The 17,146-nt window shown below is 42.1% G+C and overlaps 1 protein-coding gene across 16 annotated transcripts in view; it reads left to right on the top strand.

Annotated features, from left to right (window-relative positions):
- The window catches only part of LOC137357516 (dystrobrevin beta), a 580,754-nt gene that overhangs the window by 480,281 nt on the left and 83,327 nt on the right, over positions 1-17,146 (top strand). For 13 of the 16 annotated variants that reach the window (XM_068023985.1, XM_068023970.1, XM_068023952.1 and 10 more), the window contains one exon: positions 4,479-4,499. The exons of 1 other annotated variant lie outside the window; for it this stretch is intronic. In XM_068023985.1, the coding sequence (XP_067880086.1) occupies positions 4,479-4,499 (21 nt within the window). Of the gene's footprint in view, positions 1-4,478; positions 4,500-10,300; positions 12,517-17,146 lie in introns of those variants that run through there. 2 more of the 16 variants (XM_068023992.1, XM_068024001.1) reach the window with 2 other exon arrangements.

Below are 17,146 nucleotides of genomic sequence, written 5' to 3'. Positions count from 1 at the left end.
CAGATGGGGCCTTGGTTTACAGTCATCTGAAAGACAATACTTCTGACAGTGCAGTGCTCCCACTGTAATACACTAAAGTGCCAGCCTATTCAGTGCTGAAGTCTCTGGAGGGGACTTAAACCCACAACCTTCTGACTCAGAGACAAGAGTGTTACCACTGAGCCATAATGCAGAACCCTGGCTGATATTTATCCTTCCTGAGTCTAGGGCCACTGAGGCCAATTGTAATTTACAACTACTGCCCCAGCTGAGATTGGCTAGATCAAAAAACATCAAGGATGAAACCCAGAGCATTTCCAGGCTTAGTGCCACTCGAGCATCAGGAAGTGAATTTACCAACTTCATTATCAGGTGAGCTAGTGCCTCATTTCATAAACAAACAACTTCGGAGAAATACAATGGTGTGGACCAATGTCTACCAGTAAACACCTTCAGTACACAGAAGCAAAATACTGCAGTTGTGGGAAATCTGAAATAAAAACGGAAAATGCTGGAAATACTCAGCGGCTCAGAGAAACAGAGTTAACGAAAGGTCTTCAACCTACACTAACTTTGTTTCTCTCTCCACAGATGCTGCCTGACTTCCTGAGTATTTACATCATTTTCTATTTTATGTCTCTTCAGTATAACTGTTATTTAAACCATTGAACAAATAGAAGGGAGTAAATTCTATGATTGTGTGAAAATTTTCTTTTAGCGCTTCAAAAGAAGGAAAATAATTTTGTTATAAATAACACAGGCCAAGAATTGATTGGTTGTGGATAGAGTTCAAATTTTTTTCTCATAGCATATTTGTGTAGCATTGACATTTGCAGTGTGTATTGGAGGCTACCTGTTATTTGTGGTTCTTAAGGGCTTAGATCAGCTGTTAAATAATGGCTCATTGAGGAGATAATGTTCCACCTTTCATCCTTATATATCACAGCAATATTGTTACTTTTCTGAAATAGTGGACGGGATCTTTATTCATTCGTGAGGGCAGGAACGGAGCCAGGTGGTTGCTTAAGCACAGCCCGAGTTTAAAAGGTAGAGGGAGCTGGAAGTGCAACCGGCCCACTCTGTGAAAATGGCCACTTAAACCTATTAACGAACTTGTCCCAGTAAAGGGCTAGTTTTGAATTTCCTTTCTAATGTGAGAGTTCGACGCACTGTCAGAACCATGATAGGGTGAAGGAAACGCTGATTCAGCTGGGAGTGAGCTGGAATGGTGGGACAGAAGCAAGAGGCGCCATTGAAGAACGAAGGCTTAGAGAAGACCCTCATTCCCAGGCAACCAGTTTCATATCACTGCATTCTTGACCAGGGCATTTTGGGGGCGAGGCTAATGGGGAACGGGTCCTACTGCTAACGGGTCTCACAAGTTCATGACAGGGGTGGGGGAGAGAGTTCAGGAAGGCTCCATATTCCATTTGCCAGTGAAGGAAGGGCATTGGAGGAAATGGGCACTGAATCATTGTGGAGCACATGAGATGAATGGACTCCTCCATTCTCATCCCATGACTCCACAGAGCCTCAGGTAACTCTGACATGTGGGCACACATCTCACGCTGGTTCTGCAGGTAGAGCAGCCTGTTTCGATGACTCCTGAGGCACTACACCCCTGCCCTGCTGAGCAGGTCTGTGCCTGTTCTCCGTCCTCCAAGGCGGACTGGCCACAGTTGAGTTTGCTTCCCTTCTATCCTCGTGTTCTGATGCAATATGTGCTTCACCCTGTGCTGCCATTTCTAAAATAGTGCAAGGACCCAATGAGGTGCAAGTGTTTGCGCTGGTGGAGGATGTGCAGGAAAGATGTGACGCTGCAGGCTCCAATGTGTCTTCCTCCTCTGACTCCTCGGGAACTGCACGTTGCAGTGTGGATTCCTGCCACTGTGCAGCTGGTCCGGGGAGGATACGCAAGAGAAGATGGTGATAAGAGATCAAGACAGTTAACAGATGCTGAAGCTGCTAAAAAGAATGAAGTATAAGCTTTGGCATAGACACCTTGTTGCACAGGGAGCATTGCCATGCATTCCCTGAACATGGAAATGTTTTCTTCATGTCTACAGTGGACCCCTGTTTCTTGGTCCCCTGTGTCCCTGTGGCTTGACACACTGGCCACATCAAGGGCCAGCTCCTCAAAGTGGATCAGTGACACGATCTGGGCACCCTACCGTCCAGGCGTGCACTCACATTTTCCCTGGTGTTTAACTCCCGTTTGGCTTGCAAAGTGAAGAAAGATTCAGTTACCAGCACTCACAGCTTTTCAGTCCCATACACTGCTGCAGTCTGCACTCTAGTCTTCTGTCCAGCAGCACCTCCAGTGGGTTCTGACCAATGCTTATTAGTCATCAAGGCTGCTGAGCACAATTATCTCTCCTGGTCAGGAGAACTCTAAGCACCCTCAGGATGCCCCCCTCTTTTGCACTCAAGTGACTGCTGACCAGGAGGTGTGCCATCTAGGTCTATCTTTGGACTCACCTTTCCAGACTTGAGAAGGTAATTGAAACGTTTCCGGTACTGGTTGCAGCTCCTCCTCACTACTCCTCTGCTGCTGACCTTGTGAGTCCCCTCTAGCCCTGCCCCTCTTGGTGAGCCTTGCAGGCTTTCTGTTGCCACTGGTAGGGAACAAGATGTTTCTTCTCTCAGTCACTTACTCCAGCAGCACCTCCAGTGAGGCCTCCGATAAACAGGGAGCTGTCCTGTTATAGTGGGGGGCCTCCTTTCTCACTGCCCTCTGCTCTGTTCCTTTCTCCATCCCTTGTGTGAACAGCAATCTTAGCAATGGCTGCCACCCGCCCTTCAAGTTGGGCCTGCTGCTGCATATGTCCTGCCTCTTTCCTGTGTCTGCCGCCGCTAATTTGACGACAAATGCACCTCTCGGCCACTTAGCTGCTTTGCATAACAAAGAACGCATATTGTGCATTGTCATTGCAGTGTGGTGTTGGGGCCCGGAAGTGACCATGTCGTTGTAGTCCCGATCCCGGAATGGAACTCCCGCCCATTGTGCCAGTTTTGACTTGAGATATAGAAGTATACTTCAGAAGTTATTTTAGTTATCCAAGTAACATTTGCACCACACAAGTGCCAGGCAATGACCATCTCCAACAAGAGAGAATCTAACCATCTCCCCTTGACATTCAATGGTATTACCATCGCTGAATCCCCCACTATCAACATCCTAGGGGCTACCATTGACCAGAAACTGAACTGGAGTATCCATATAAATACCGTGGCTACAAGAGCAGGTCAGAGGCTAGGAATCCTGTGGCGAGTAACTCATCTCCCGACTCCCCAAAACCTGTCCACCATCTACAAGGCACAAGTCAGGAGTGTGATGGAATACTCTCCACTTGCCTGGATGGGTGCAGCTCCAACAACACTCAAGAAGCTCGACATCATCCAGGGCAAAGCGGCCCGCTTGATTGGCACACCATCCACAAACATTCATTCCCTCCACCACCGACGCACAGTGGCAGCAGTGTGTGCCATCTTTTTTTAGAGTCATAGAGATACAGCACTGAAAACAAGCCCTTCTTTCCACCATCTACAAGATGCACTGCAGCAATGCACCAAGGCTCCTTCGATAGCACCTTCCAAACCCGCGCCCTCCACCACCTCGAAGGACAAGAGCAGCAGATACATGGGAACATCACCACCTGCAAGCTCACGTCCAAGTCACACACCATCCTGACTTGGAACTATATCGCTGTTCCTTCACTGTCGCTGGGTCAAAATCCTGGAACTCCCTTCCTAACAGCACTGTGGGTGTACCTACCCCACATGGACTGCAGGGGTTCAAGAAGGCATCTCATCACCACCTTCTCGAGGGCAATTAGGGATGGGCAATAAATGCTGGCCTGGTCAGCGACGCCCACATCCCATGAATGAATAAAAAATAAATATCCAAAGAACCCTGCGAACAACATGTTGACATTCTCATTGAGTGGTTAATGCAGGCTTTTGACTACTATAGGCCTGGGTCTCTGTTTGGTTATGTAATACTTCACAGGGAGAGAAGGAAAGCACTGGTTGGATGACGTTGGATTTCTCTTGTGTACCTCCTTGCAGTTGCATCAAAAGCAGCATAGGTAGGCATTTGGGAGCAAAATGCATGCTCTTTCAGAACCCTAAAAAAGGCTAAAAAATTTAAATTGTGCTGAGCAATTTGTGGTCGCTGCTTGTATTTTTGTTGGAGGGGGTGGATCATTGGGTAAGAGGTTGCAGGAGTGGATGCTGGGCGTGGCAGCTGGGCGTGGCAGAGGAGGTTAATAGTCCTTAGAGCAAAATAAAGTTTGCTTAAGTTTCAAAAAGATATGCAAATGACATTACTGACTGCCTTATTTAATCAATAATTTTTACCTTGTGCACTGATCTTTGCCTGAACCTAGTACAAAGTCCTACTGAATACTTTCCTTTACCTTTTACTGCAGATGCCTGTCTAATGTCAAATAATCTATCTTTTTTTTCTTTTTTCCTTTTTCAAATGCTGACGTCTGTAGGATGAGGAACAGAAACAGGCAGTAAGTTGAACTCAATCTTATGTTGCTGAGAATTTATCTTAGTGCATGGAGATAAAATACAAGAGGTCTTTCCGGGATGTTTGGGAAGGGAGATGGTGTAAATAAATATAGTAAATAAAAATATCAAGAATTGTAATATCAGTACTCAATGTGGCACGTCTTTGTTGATTCATTGCCAACCAAGCTCAGTTTTTTAATAAATGAAGGTTGGCTGTTGGTCATCATTTTTTTTTAAGTGAATACTCTTAAGTTGTATAGAACTGACATTTTATCCACAAACTACATGATTTTTCTCATTCATTCCTCAAGTTGAGTGTGTAATTAACTTGTTTATCAACGAATCTTAGAGCACAGAAGGAGACCATTTAGAAAAACATGCCTGTGCTGATCTTTGAAACAGCTATCTGATTAGTCCCACTGCCTGACTCTTTTTCCATAGCCCTGCAAAGCTTTTCTTTTCAAATATATATCCAATACTTAGCTTTGTATGAGATTATATTTTCACATGCTGGGCCTTCTACAGGACACATTGTAACATTGGCATTGATTGACCAGGTATGGCTCCTGGCCCACTGTTACCTGTGGGGCCCACCTGACCATCCAAAATGGCATTGGTGCCTTTACCCACAAAGATTTGGTCATTTTTTTTTTCACTTTTAAAGCTGCCCCCTGTTGTAAGGGAGATTTGATTACACCTTCAGCCCTGGCTCCGTGATGGTATTTTAATCATGGAACCTCACTCACCCTGACCTTACAAACCATGGTGGGGTTACAGCAAATCTCCCACAGAGGCACATCTTGGCACTCCAATGATGTTTGGGGCCCCTATTTTGATAAGTTAAAGGATATAACCAAGTGGCTGGAAGAAGTTCTGAAAAGCAAGGAAATCAGCCAAAAATTTTGGTTCCCATAATAACCATTGGCATTGGAAAGAGTTGGTTAGAGGTCTTGTGAAGAAAGTTTGAATTAACTTCTGGAATAAAATGCAATACGTCAGGTAGTAATCTGTGGATGGTGTAGAAGCGAGTGTTTCAGGTTCCTAGGATACTGGGGCAGGAAAATGCTATGTAGCTGGGGCAGGCTTCACCTGAATCAGACAGATACCCACTGTACTCTCCTTGCAGAGAAGGTAAATCAGGCAGTGTGGAAGAATTGAAACTAATAAGGCAGGGAGAAGAAGAGGCAAACAGAGCGCTCTTTTAATGGAAAAAAAAAAGAGTGGAATATAGAGTGATGGTGATACCGAAGCTGGATGTATGGTAGGGAGCTGTTAGATGATGGTTCAAATGTAGACATGGCAGATAAATATACAGCACGTAAGAATGTGAACAGATAAGGAAATAATGATATAAATCAACACAGTCTAGTGAGTGGGTGAGATGGATACATCACGGATCTGTATATGAATGCTTGGAATTGTTTGAATAAAATGGGTGAAATGGAAATCCTTGCTGGAGAGAAAGGATGTGATACTGTAGTCATCACAGAGACCTGGTTCAACAATGGCACAAGTTGGATAAATTTACAGGCACAGGTTACTTCATGGAGATAGAAAATTCAAACTAGAAGGGACTAGAGGCATTTATTTAACAGATGGACCTATCTGGTCCAGGTGCAGTTAATCTTACGATTCAGGATAAGAGAAATGAGAGAAAAGAAACTAACCATGGGCTTTCATTGTATAGTCAGGAGGAGAAACCTAGTACAGGGACAGTTTTTTTTATCGGTGATGTCAACTTGCCAAGGATAGATTGGAAACTTTATAAAGGATTCAATAAGAGTGAAAAAGTAATCCTGGTCATTATATTGGATTGTTACTTGGAACAATTGGTCAAGGAACTCAAATAAAGAGGGTTGCTATTGGACCTGATATTAAGTAGCAACCAGGAAATAGTAGAACAGGTTTAAGTCAAAGAACATCTTGGCACCAGTAATCACTAAATGCTGCATTTTCAGGTTAGGCTTATGATGAAAGAGAAAAAAGTGCACAGTTGAAACATTGAATGTTAGAAGGCAGATTATGAGGATTGAGGTAAGGAAATTAGACTGGACAGTACTATTAGAAGGTAAAAGCATGGAATGAAAGTGAATAATGTTTGGAAATCATAACAAATGCACACCACTCCGAATAAAACTAAAATGGACAACAGCGGAAGTATGTGAGGAATAAGGACAAAATAAAAAGGTCATCACTGAAGTATAAAGCTTACAGGTACTTTGGTGAACTGAGGTGAATTTACCACATCAAGGTAAAGGAGATTAAACTGGTTGGAGAAAAAGGAAATGGTAAGGCAGTTGAAAAATGATACATTTAGTGATCAAGGGATGCATATATAGTAAATTAATTCTTCTTTTATGTGCTTATGGGGAGTCACCTCAGCATGGAAGTTGAATTTCCTGGGAGAAATGGAGGAAATAGCAAAACACATATAAATTTTAGATTAAAATGTGATTGATAGGCTGAGGAAGTAAAAGTAAGACGAGATCCAAGGTGCGGATGAGATCTTAATGAAGTTAACAGCAAAATGGGTCATGTACTTGCTTCTATCTTTAGGGAATCATTGAGAAGGAGGGGTAGTGCTTAAGGATTGGAGAGGGGTTAACATAACACCAACCTTAAAAAAGGGGTTTAGAGTTCACCCATGCATTTACAGCCCATTGAGCTTAACAAATTTTATTAATAAAAATAGCATGATGAACGAGAGGACAGTGAAATGCTTAGATATTTATAGCATGTTATGAAGGAGGATATTTAAGAAACAGGTTCTGCATAGCAAATTCATTAGTTCATTGAGGAGCTAACTGGTCTTGCGGACAGTAGAAGTTTTGTGAATATGATGTATTAGATTTCAGCCAGCCTTTTGATATTATGGTGCAGAAGTGTTTCATCCACACGGTTGGAAGGCATGAAATAGGAGGTAGTCTTCTGAGGTGGGATGAAAATTGACTAAACCATCAGAAGCAACTGGTGGTTATGAATGGAGTTATGTCAACATGGAAAGGAATAATAATCGGAGCGCTGTAGATCAACAGTGAGGTCATTACATTGCATATAAATGATTTGAAACAAAGGAGAGTAACAAAGCTGTCTTGGTTTGGCGGTGACATCAGATTCATTAAGCAGCACCAGATAGAGTCAGACTACTTCAGCAGTACACATCCAGCAGGGTGCATCCAAATGGACCTGCCAAGATCTCTCTCAGGATCTGTGTCTCAAGAGGTAGTGCATCAATCATGAAGCTTCGGAGGGTGCTCTGTTTGTTGCTGCACCCAGATCTGCTACCATGGTCCACAGCATCGACAGCTCTGACTGTGGCAAAGAAAGTCGCCACAACTCTCACCTTCTACACACAGGCTCATAGTACCAGAGGGATCTTTTGCAAGATCAGTCAGTTGGCTGTAAGGCAGGCCACCAATGCTGTCTTTGCCAGGACAGCGCATTTATACACCTTGGCTGAGAGGGCAGTGAGTTGGGACAAAGCTTGTGTGGAGGTGAAAAAGGCTGGTGTGAAGCATAAACTCGGGCATAAACCAGTTGGGTCGGATAGCCTGTTTTTGTGCTGCAGGGATAGTATAACTCAGGATAAGTTTTTACAAAATTGCCTGATTCCCCAAAGCTGTGAGTGCTATCAGTTGCCCAAATGTGACTTTGGTGATCCCAAATGTTAACCTTCCCATCGATATGATGCATAAAGGCTTCCATTTTTTGCAATTAAAGCTGAGTTGATAAGCAAAGGTTCCTGTACATCAATTTCCAATATGATGGAAGCCAATTTCCACCTCCATAGCATCACCCAACTCCGCCTCTGCCTCTGCTCATCTACTGCTGAAACCCTCATGCATGCCTTTGTAACCTCTGGACTTGAATATTTCAATGCACTCCGAGCTGGCCTCCAAATTCCACCCTCTGTAAATTTAAGGTCATCCAAAATTCTGCTGCACCTGTCCTAATTCACACCAAATCTAATTCACCAATCTCCCCTTTGCTCGTTAACCTACATTGGCACCTGGTTAAGCAATGTCTCAATTTTAAAATTCTCATCCTTCTTTTCAAATTGCTCCATGGCCTTGCCCCTCCCTATCTCTGTAATCTTCTCCAGCCCCACCAGCTGCTGAGATAGTTCTGCTGCTCCATTTCTGGCCTTTTGAGCATCCCTGATTTTAATCGCTCCACCATTGGTGGCCATGCCTTCAGCTGCCTCGATCCTATGCTCTGGAATTTCCTCGCTAAACCTCTCTTCCTCTCTTTACTCCTTTAATACGCTCTGTAAAACCTACCTATTTGACCGAGCTTTTGGTCATGTTCCCTAATATATCCTTAGGTGGCTCAGTGTCAGATTTTGTTTGATAACACTCCTGTGAAGGCCCATGGGATGTCTTACTACATTAAAGGCACTATATAAATACAAATTATTGCTGTTGTCATGATGCTTTTATTACTTCATCAGTTCAGTGTCCCCAGTCCATTTCAATATAAGGAGCAAAGGATTATTCTGCAGCTGCCACTTTCTCCAGGATACACTGCAGTCAACTTGTCTTAGATGCTGGCTTACAGCAACATGCTAGACTTCATTACTGTCTCAACCATCTGCCACACATCTTGTAAGACCATCATATGAGTTTGATGCCCTTCTAACGCCCTATGTTTTATGAAGTGACCCTATGTGCTCTGTAAATAGTAGCAGACATTTCCTCTCGGCTACATCAGGCTCCATTTCCACACCAGTGTCCCTTGGCTTTCTGTCCTCTGTGTCTCACCACGTTGTCAACTCCTTATTTGTACTCTCTCTATTTCTTCCTCCAAGTGCCTGTCTCTGAGCTGCTGAATTCAAGAGGGTGGGTGGATGCCAGTGTTGCCAAAGGTAGAGGGGACTGCAGTCACTTGGTCGTCAATATAATTTTTCTTGTCTGTTTCCTGGTTTGCAGCCGCTGGAGTAAAAATGCATTCTGTTAGCATGGATCTGCCTGAGCATCATTCCAGCTTAAATAAATAACTTGTGGAATTTTTATGAGGACTCAGGTAGCTGACAAACAGAATGAAAAAAAAACAGAAATTTTATATAAGAAACTGTGCAAGTGCCCATGAACCCACTGAACACACATTGACTCCCATATTTCCATCCTCAACTGTCAGGCCAGTGTTGATTCCAATGACACTTGTGGTTTCCTCTTCATGCTGATTTAGTGTGCAGATGTCTTCAGTTCCTCATCCATTGAGCTCCTTCTTTGGTTCAGTGAGCATACCTTTGTGAACTGCCTTGGAATGCTTTTCTACATTACACGTACATAAATGAAAATTGTTGCAATCATAAATTGCAGTGAATTTAGTGGGTTTTTTTACTGCAACATTACCATTGCTGTTAGGAGAAACAACTTGCAAATAAGATGTGAAAGCTTATCAGAGTTAAGGTTTCAGGTCGATCACCTGTCATTAGAATCATGTCAATTCCTCAGTTGAACTATCTGTATCTCTCCCCCAAGCGCCTGTCTCTGAGCTGAGTTTTGATGAAACTTCATTGACCTGAAATGTTAACTGTTTCTCTCTCCACAGATGCTGCCAGACCTGCTGAGTATTTTCAGCATTTTCTGTTTTTATTCCAGATTTTCTGCATCCACAGTATTTTGCCTTTTTGTTTTGAAAGCGTATTAGTTTTGTGTGCTGCTTGATTTATGATGTAGCACCTATATTGTTTGCAGTGATTATAGGAAATGTCATACTTATGGTCATTTTAGGTTTATTTTCTATTTTGGATTACAATTTCATTTTTTGGTGTATTAAAGTTTTTAATTTCTATTTACAGTGCTGCCTGTGATCTTCCTGATGCTAAAAGATTGATGCTGAGCCCAGCTATGTGTCGCTCATGGGCTTTACTCGTCATAGTGTTTTTTTTTAAAGATATTTATTAAAACTGAAGTGCCTCATAATCCACAGGAATATTTTTTTCTTGCAGTTTTTTTTCTTCATGTAAACGTATGCCTGTTGTGCACACTATAAATGTGTTTTAGCCAGTGTAATCCGGATTACAGCCCCTTCGCTTTCCCTGTCACATTTGAGTCTATGGCCTATAACTGTAAATGGCTTTCTGTTGATGTCTGGTATCCATCTCCTCCAGCCAAGTAGGTGGCATAATATGAACATAGACTTCTCTATGACCAACTGCTTAAAGCTTCAGTTCACAAAAGAATCATGAAATGCACCTATTTCCTTTCACACAAGGTGGAAAACTTCACTGACATGGCACTTTACATCAATGCATCTGAGAACTGAGGCAGGGGCTTGAACTTGGCTGGGAGTCAGCAATTGTTATTATCCTCAGAAAATTATTAACCTGTTTGTTTTACAGTACCAGCTTAGAAATTGCACCTGCATAGCTTTTAAATTCCCTGCAATCTTTTTTCTAATCAGATTTCCATTTATTTTAAAGTGCCGACCAGTTTTTTTTTCTATCAATAGGGCTCCATTTTCTCCTTGATTTTTTGTTTCCTAGTATCCTTAGCTTCCCATTTCTAACTGGCTTCTACCGTTTCAATCCTAACCGCCTTTTTTTAGTTTAAGTGTCCAATGTCTTTGTGGATCTCTTCAGTTCTTTCACACTTTAAATGTTTCTCTCTCTCTCTCTCTTTTAATTCCTATTTCTTTATTCTCAATTTATTTTGTATTTCTGCTCACATTACACACCTCTGTTTAGATAAATGAATGAGTCAGTTGCTTCTTAGGTTCTATTGTATTAAGTATTATTAAAAATAAGAATTCCCAGAATAAGAGGTGAAAATTGACCTAAAAACAGGAAACAAAGGAGAGCTATAAATGGGAAATTTACAAGCTGGCAGTAGGTTTTGTGGGATACACCATCCTGACTTGGAACTATGTTGCCGTTCCTTCACTAGCGCTGGATCAAAATCCTGGAACTCCCTCCCTAACAGCATTGTGGATGTTCCTATATCACATGGACTGCAACGGTTCAAGAAGGCAGCTCACCACCACCTTCTCAAGGGCAATTAGAGATAAATGCGACCCTCGCATCTCACAAATGAATAAAAAAACTTGCTAGTCTTAATATATAATTAATGATTTGGATGATGTTACTGTCAAATAGAGTCTCCAAGTTTGCAGATAATGTAAAAATAAGAGGCAGGGCAAAGGATGAACAATGCTACCAAATTCAGAGGTATTCAGATGTTTTAGATAATTTGACCAATTGGTGGAACATTGCATTAGTGTAAAAAAAAGATGGAGTGTTGGAGCAACGAACAAAGTGGGGGTGCATTTATTAAATCAGGGGTGCACAAATATGTTATCTCAGTGTATGCTTTTGCATACCAAGGGTGACATGTACACTTACAATTCAATCTGCTGTAAAATTCCAGCCTTTTCACGACATTCCAGTTATTTTATTTTAACTTGTGTGTTTATTTTTCCACTAATCACTCGTACCTATTATCTGTTTCTACAAAAAAAAATTTCATGCATCAGTCAGTTGCAAATGTTTGCAGATCTATCTAAACCAACACCATTATCAAAATCTGCATACAGCCATACCCTATTGAGGTGAATTTGTTCTTTTGGGTTCCCGCACACTATCACTTCTTTGGCTGGCAAACAAAGTGATCATTACAGCAACCTACTGTACTTATGTAAAATTAGGAGTTATCCAAGTATCAATAATTATAATTATTACTTGTTTAGTTTAAAAGCATGCAATAATAAAAAGTGGGTTATTAGTGTTTAGAATTCCAAAAAATTAATTAAATGCAGCAGATTCGGGAAATGTACAGAAAAAATTGTGAATGAGTTACTGTTCATATTGATCAACAAGTAATGAAAAGCAGCCTGTACACCCGGCTGTTTACTATGCCACCCTAGGCAACAGAATGCCACAAATATTGATGAGGAAATGTGCATGACCACAGAGAGCACTGCTGGGACTGAAGTGGGCCCAGGATCAACAACAACACTGGAGGCCCAGAGTAAAGCTAAGTGGGGTGGACTTGTTGGGGCCAGTCAGTCATGCCCCAGTGAGGTGGGGGGGGAGGTGGTGGATGGTGTGATCGAGAGACCGGTGGGGGGGTGGGTGGTTCTCCAAGCTGGGGTGGCCCTCGTCACTAGGGGGGCCCTCCGTGGGGCATAGGATGCCTGAACAGGAAGGACCAACCCCCATGAGCCCACAGTCAGGCCGCCAGAGTATACCTGGTATAGTGTTGTGCTGTGTTCTTAAGACATTGTTCAGTGATAATCACAGGCTTTATGTGGAGACTCAACACTTACTATTTATTGTCTGTCTTTTCTACATTGCATAATTTCAGGTGCAGGTCTTTTCCGCGCTGGTGTGTGTTTTTAATTTTGCTTTTTTGTGCTCTTTGCAAGCCATGTCTTGAGTGTGTCTCTCAAAATGGTGTGTCCTTATATGTGTATGATGATGTCATCTGTTGCATCAGTGGCTTGGTGTCTTATAGGTGAAGTCACCACTAGCCTACATTACATTACCCCCTTCTTATAAATTTAGTGTTTTCCCGTTCTTTAGTTACTCTGTAGCTACTTAATAATGCAAAATTATATTGAATAAAACTGAAGTTTGAAAACTTGGAGGGGAGAGGTTTCAGGCATATTGCCCTCAATACCATACTTTTTTTCTCTCTTGGCTCCCTTCATCATCGATGCATGACCTAGTCTTTAAATTGGACAGTTAGTTGATGAGGTCTCAGTGATATTCTCTGTGGATCTTGCCGTATTGATCTCAGCTGTGCTTGATTTGGCTGAGCTGCTTCTTGAGTTGTCGCAGGTGTGAAGTCATCAAAGTCATCTTTGTCCCTTCTGGAATTGTTTTAGCATTGACCCTCCTGAAGAAGGTTACATTTCTCTTCACAATGTAGTTTCCTCTCTTCGCTATAATCATGTTTCCTTTTCTCTGACCTACTGTAAGCACGCTTAGGTCAAATGGTGAGATAATTTTCAATGTTTTCTATGACCAAACCAGGACTTTGTCTCCTCCTTTTATCTTGCTATCTATCTTTTGCATGCATCCATTGGTCTGCATGTGTCTTCATCCTCTGTTTCTGACTCTTGTCTCTATGTCTCAAGCTTTCCATTGAGTGTGTGTAGGGTGAGAAGGCGTGAGTTGTGGCAGTGGATACTTCTTCAAGATGCCTTCTTTCATCAGGTAGTTCTGTTCTTTGACGGTGTTGATCATGATCAGCTTCAATTTGCTGGCAGTTTCAAAACTTAGCAAATTTCCCTTGCTTGAGTCTATAACATGGAACTCCGTCTGACATGTGGACCCATGGGAGGATTTGAGAGTAACTTGAATCATCCCTGGGACTGGTAGAGGGTTATCTGATCTGCAGAAGAAGATATTAAATATCAGCTTGTTCAATTGCAGTTTCTGTTTTCCCTGTAACTCGTGGAATGTTGGGGCATCCATGACGTTGACTGTTCCTCCTGAGTTAATTACTGGAGAAGTTGTCGAATTGCCTCTGAACACATCACACATCGGCAGGCATCAGTACTTGTGGTTGTGAGCAACAAAAATCTTCTCTTGTGCTGTGAATATGTAATCTTCTGGTAGTTAACTCTACTAATGTCTTGTGCAGGCTTCAATTGGCATATTCTTGTGAAATGTCCCATTTTTCCTGCAGGCTTTACACTTCTTTCCTCTCACAGGGCATGTTTTGTAGTGAGGATATGCACCACTACAACTATTGCATTATCGAACGTGATGTGATTCTGACATCTGTCTTGGTCGTCCTTGACATTCCTCAGACTTTTCTCTGTGTTTCCTCTATTCTCTTGTGTTTGTTGTGTTTCTCTGGTGAAACCTTCCTCTTGTGACATTCATGGATTCTGTCGAGGATCGTAACCTGGCCTCGGGATTCTCATCCTATGTTATTTGCCTCTTTCCCTTCTGAGACTTTGGCTTGTCTTGGCTTCGGGCATTGTCCCACTATTGAGTAATCTTTGCAAGTGCAAGTGTAGTGATTTACCATCTCTAAGAGCTTGCCACCTTAGTCTTGGTGATTGGCAGGTCATAATGATCTGGGAGATGATTTCTTTGTTCACGTTTGTGAAGTTGCAATTCTGGCTCAGTCTTCTGAGTCTCGTTACGTAGTGGTCAAGGGTCTTGCACTTATCTTATTTTGCTTGCCTGAAGACATAAATTTTGTAGTGAGGATTTGCCCCCGGTTGAAAATATCTTGTTAGAGCATTCTTTGCTGCAACATAATCATCGTCTGTTCCAGTGTCAGTGAGAGTATCACTGATATCGTCGAATTTTGGTCCAGCATAGTGTAGGAGTAATGCTCTCTGTCTTTGGGGTTTTGCTATCAAGTGGCGCCATTAGGCATTCGAATCTTGCTAGCCATTTGCTCGGTGACCCTGGTTTCCTATCCATTTCTGTAAAGACTGGCTATTATTACGCACACCTGGTGATATCTCTTGCTTAAACCTGGAACAAAACTTTTTTTTCTGTTCCAGCCCAGGTTTTCTCTCTATTTCAGTCCATGTTTTTTCTCTGATTCAGTCCTGTTTTTCTCTCAACCCATTTTTGATCTGTGTTTGCTTTCTGTCCTTGAATCCTTCTGAGCCTCATCCTTTTTGTTCTGTTTTTGCTCGTCATCACCAGAAAATGAAGTGTTGTCCTGTGCTCTTAAGTCTTTATTAAATGATAACCATGGGCTATATATTCGGATTCAACACAAACACTATTTATTGTCTGTCTTTTCTACATTGCATGATCTCAGGTCCAGGTCTTTTCCTCGCTGGTGCGTGTGTGCTCTTTGCAAGCCATGTGCTGAATATGTCTCTTAAAATTGTGTCTCCTTATATATGTGTGATGGTGTCATCAGTTGCATTAGTGGCCTGGTCTCTTAAAGATATGGTTTCTTAAAGGTGAAGTTACCACTGCACTACATTACATCTGGCGGCCTTGCCACATGCTGTGGGCACCCCCTATCACTGGTAAAATACCAGCGGCAGTGGGAAGAGGCCCATAAGTAGCCATTAATAAGGAACTTAAGGGCCTCAATTGACCCAAGGACAGATGGGCCACCTGCCACCTCCCCCGCTGCTGGTAAAATACCAGCAAAGGCAGGTAGGTGATGAACACAGTGCCTCCCGCCCCATCCCACACAATTGTACGCCTCTCAGCCAGCTCCCAGCCGGGAGTGGGTTGGGTGGGGGGTGGGTGGAATTAGGGGCACACATAAAAATTTTGGCCTCTGTTTTTCTCTCCACAGAGGGTGCCAGATTACCAGATCTGAGTATTTCCAGCATTTTCTGTCTCTGTTGGTATCTAGGTCATTAGGGTACTGTATGTACTTTTGGTCACCTAGTCATAAAGATATTGCCTATATGAGGATTCGGAGGAAAGCAATGAAAATAACTTGTGTTATCAAAAATTTAAGTTAGGAACAGATATTAATGAAGTTTGGCTGTTCTCTTTGGGAAAGAGAGCGGCTTCAACCTGACTGAGTTGACGTCTTCAAGATTATGAAAGGAAATAGTTGAATTAATCTATGCCAATTGTTTATTAATGTAAAGAGTTCAGATACCAGGAAACACAAATTAAACAATATGAAAAAAACAGCAAGTAGTAGCTGTCTTAGAATTCGTTTCTGGACCAGGTTACTGTCCAGGTGGTACAAATAAGTGTTATTAGGAATCAGATATCCTTTCTGGAGAAAGGATGAGAAGGAGGCTTATCTGTGAAAAAGGAACTAGCTTATTTGTTGGGTAATAAGGCATTTTCTTGTTCCTAAAAATGCTGATTACTAATGTTAACTCAGGTAACTTTATATGAGTATGTTTAATTCCCTAATTTTCATTCCCTTTTTATTATTTGCATTAAAAGCACAGGTTACACTATTTTGCATTTCACCATAATGTTCTGTGCCCCTGCAAAGTACAGTAGGGATACAGCAGCATAGTGGCTTTGTTACTGAAGTAGTAATCAAGAGGCCTGAATGATTTATTTCGAGACATGAGTTCATATCCCACCATACCAGCTGATTAATTTAAATTTGAGTAAATAAATCTTGAATAAAAAGCTCGTATTAGTAATGGTGACTGTCAGGAAGAAAAAAACATCAGTTTCACTAATGTCCTTTACCCAGTCTTGCCTATACATCACTCCAGATCCACAGCAATGTAGTTGACTCTTAACTGCCCTCTGAAATGGCCTAGTAAGCCACCCAGTTATGTTCAAGGGCAATTAGGGATGGGCAATAAATGTTGGCCTTGCCAGCAGTGCCCACATCCTGTGAGTGAATTTTTAAACAATTTTTAACCTCCCTTTACAGATCTTCTACTTCCTCACAATCTTGAGATTTCCGGCACTAACAATGATCAGCTGCTTTCTACTAAATTAACATACAGTTTACCTGCACTTATGTAATTAAAAAAATTGACAGTACCTTATAGTGGAGCAAATGTATTTCAAATGATGGCTATGGGTTTTGTTAAAGTAATTGAAAAGGGTTCTATATTTACTTGAATTTTTTGCGTCTCAAAAGTCTGTGCTGGACTAATTTCATTTTGAGTACCTACCAAATGGAGGTGAAGAAAACAAACTTAAATGTACAGGTGATGAGGATCGCTTGACAATCAATCGCACTCGCCTTTGCCGGCGGGAGCGCGGCTGGGGTTTTGTCGAAGT

This window comes from Heterodontus francisci, chromosome 3, assembly GCF_036365525.1.
Source record: "Heterodontus francisci isolate sHetFra1 chromosome 3, sHetFra1.hap1, whole genome shotgun sequence".
Classification (NCBI taxonomy): domain Eukaryota; kingdom Metazoa; phylum Chordata; class Chondrichthyes; order Heterodontiformes; family Heterodontidae; genus Heterodontus; species Heterodontus francisci.
The sequence above is the reverse complement of the archived record's forward strand: the minus strand, read 5'-3'. Positions and strand labels throughout refer to the sequence as shown.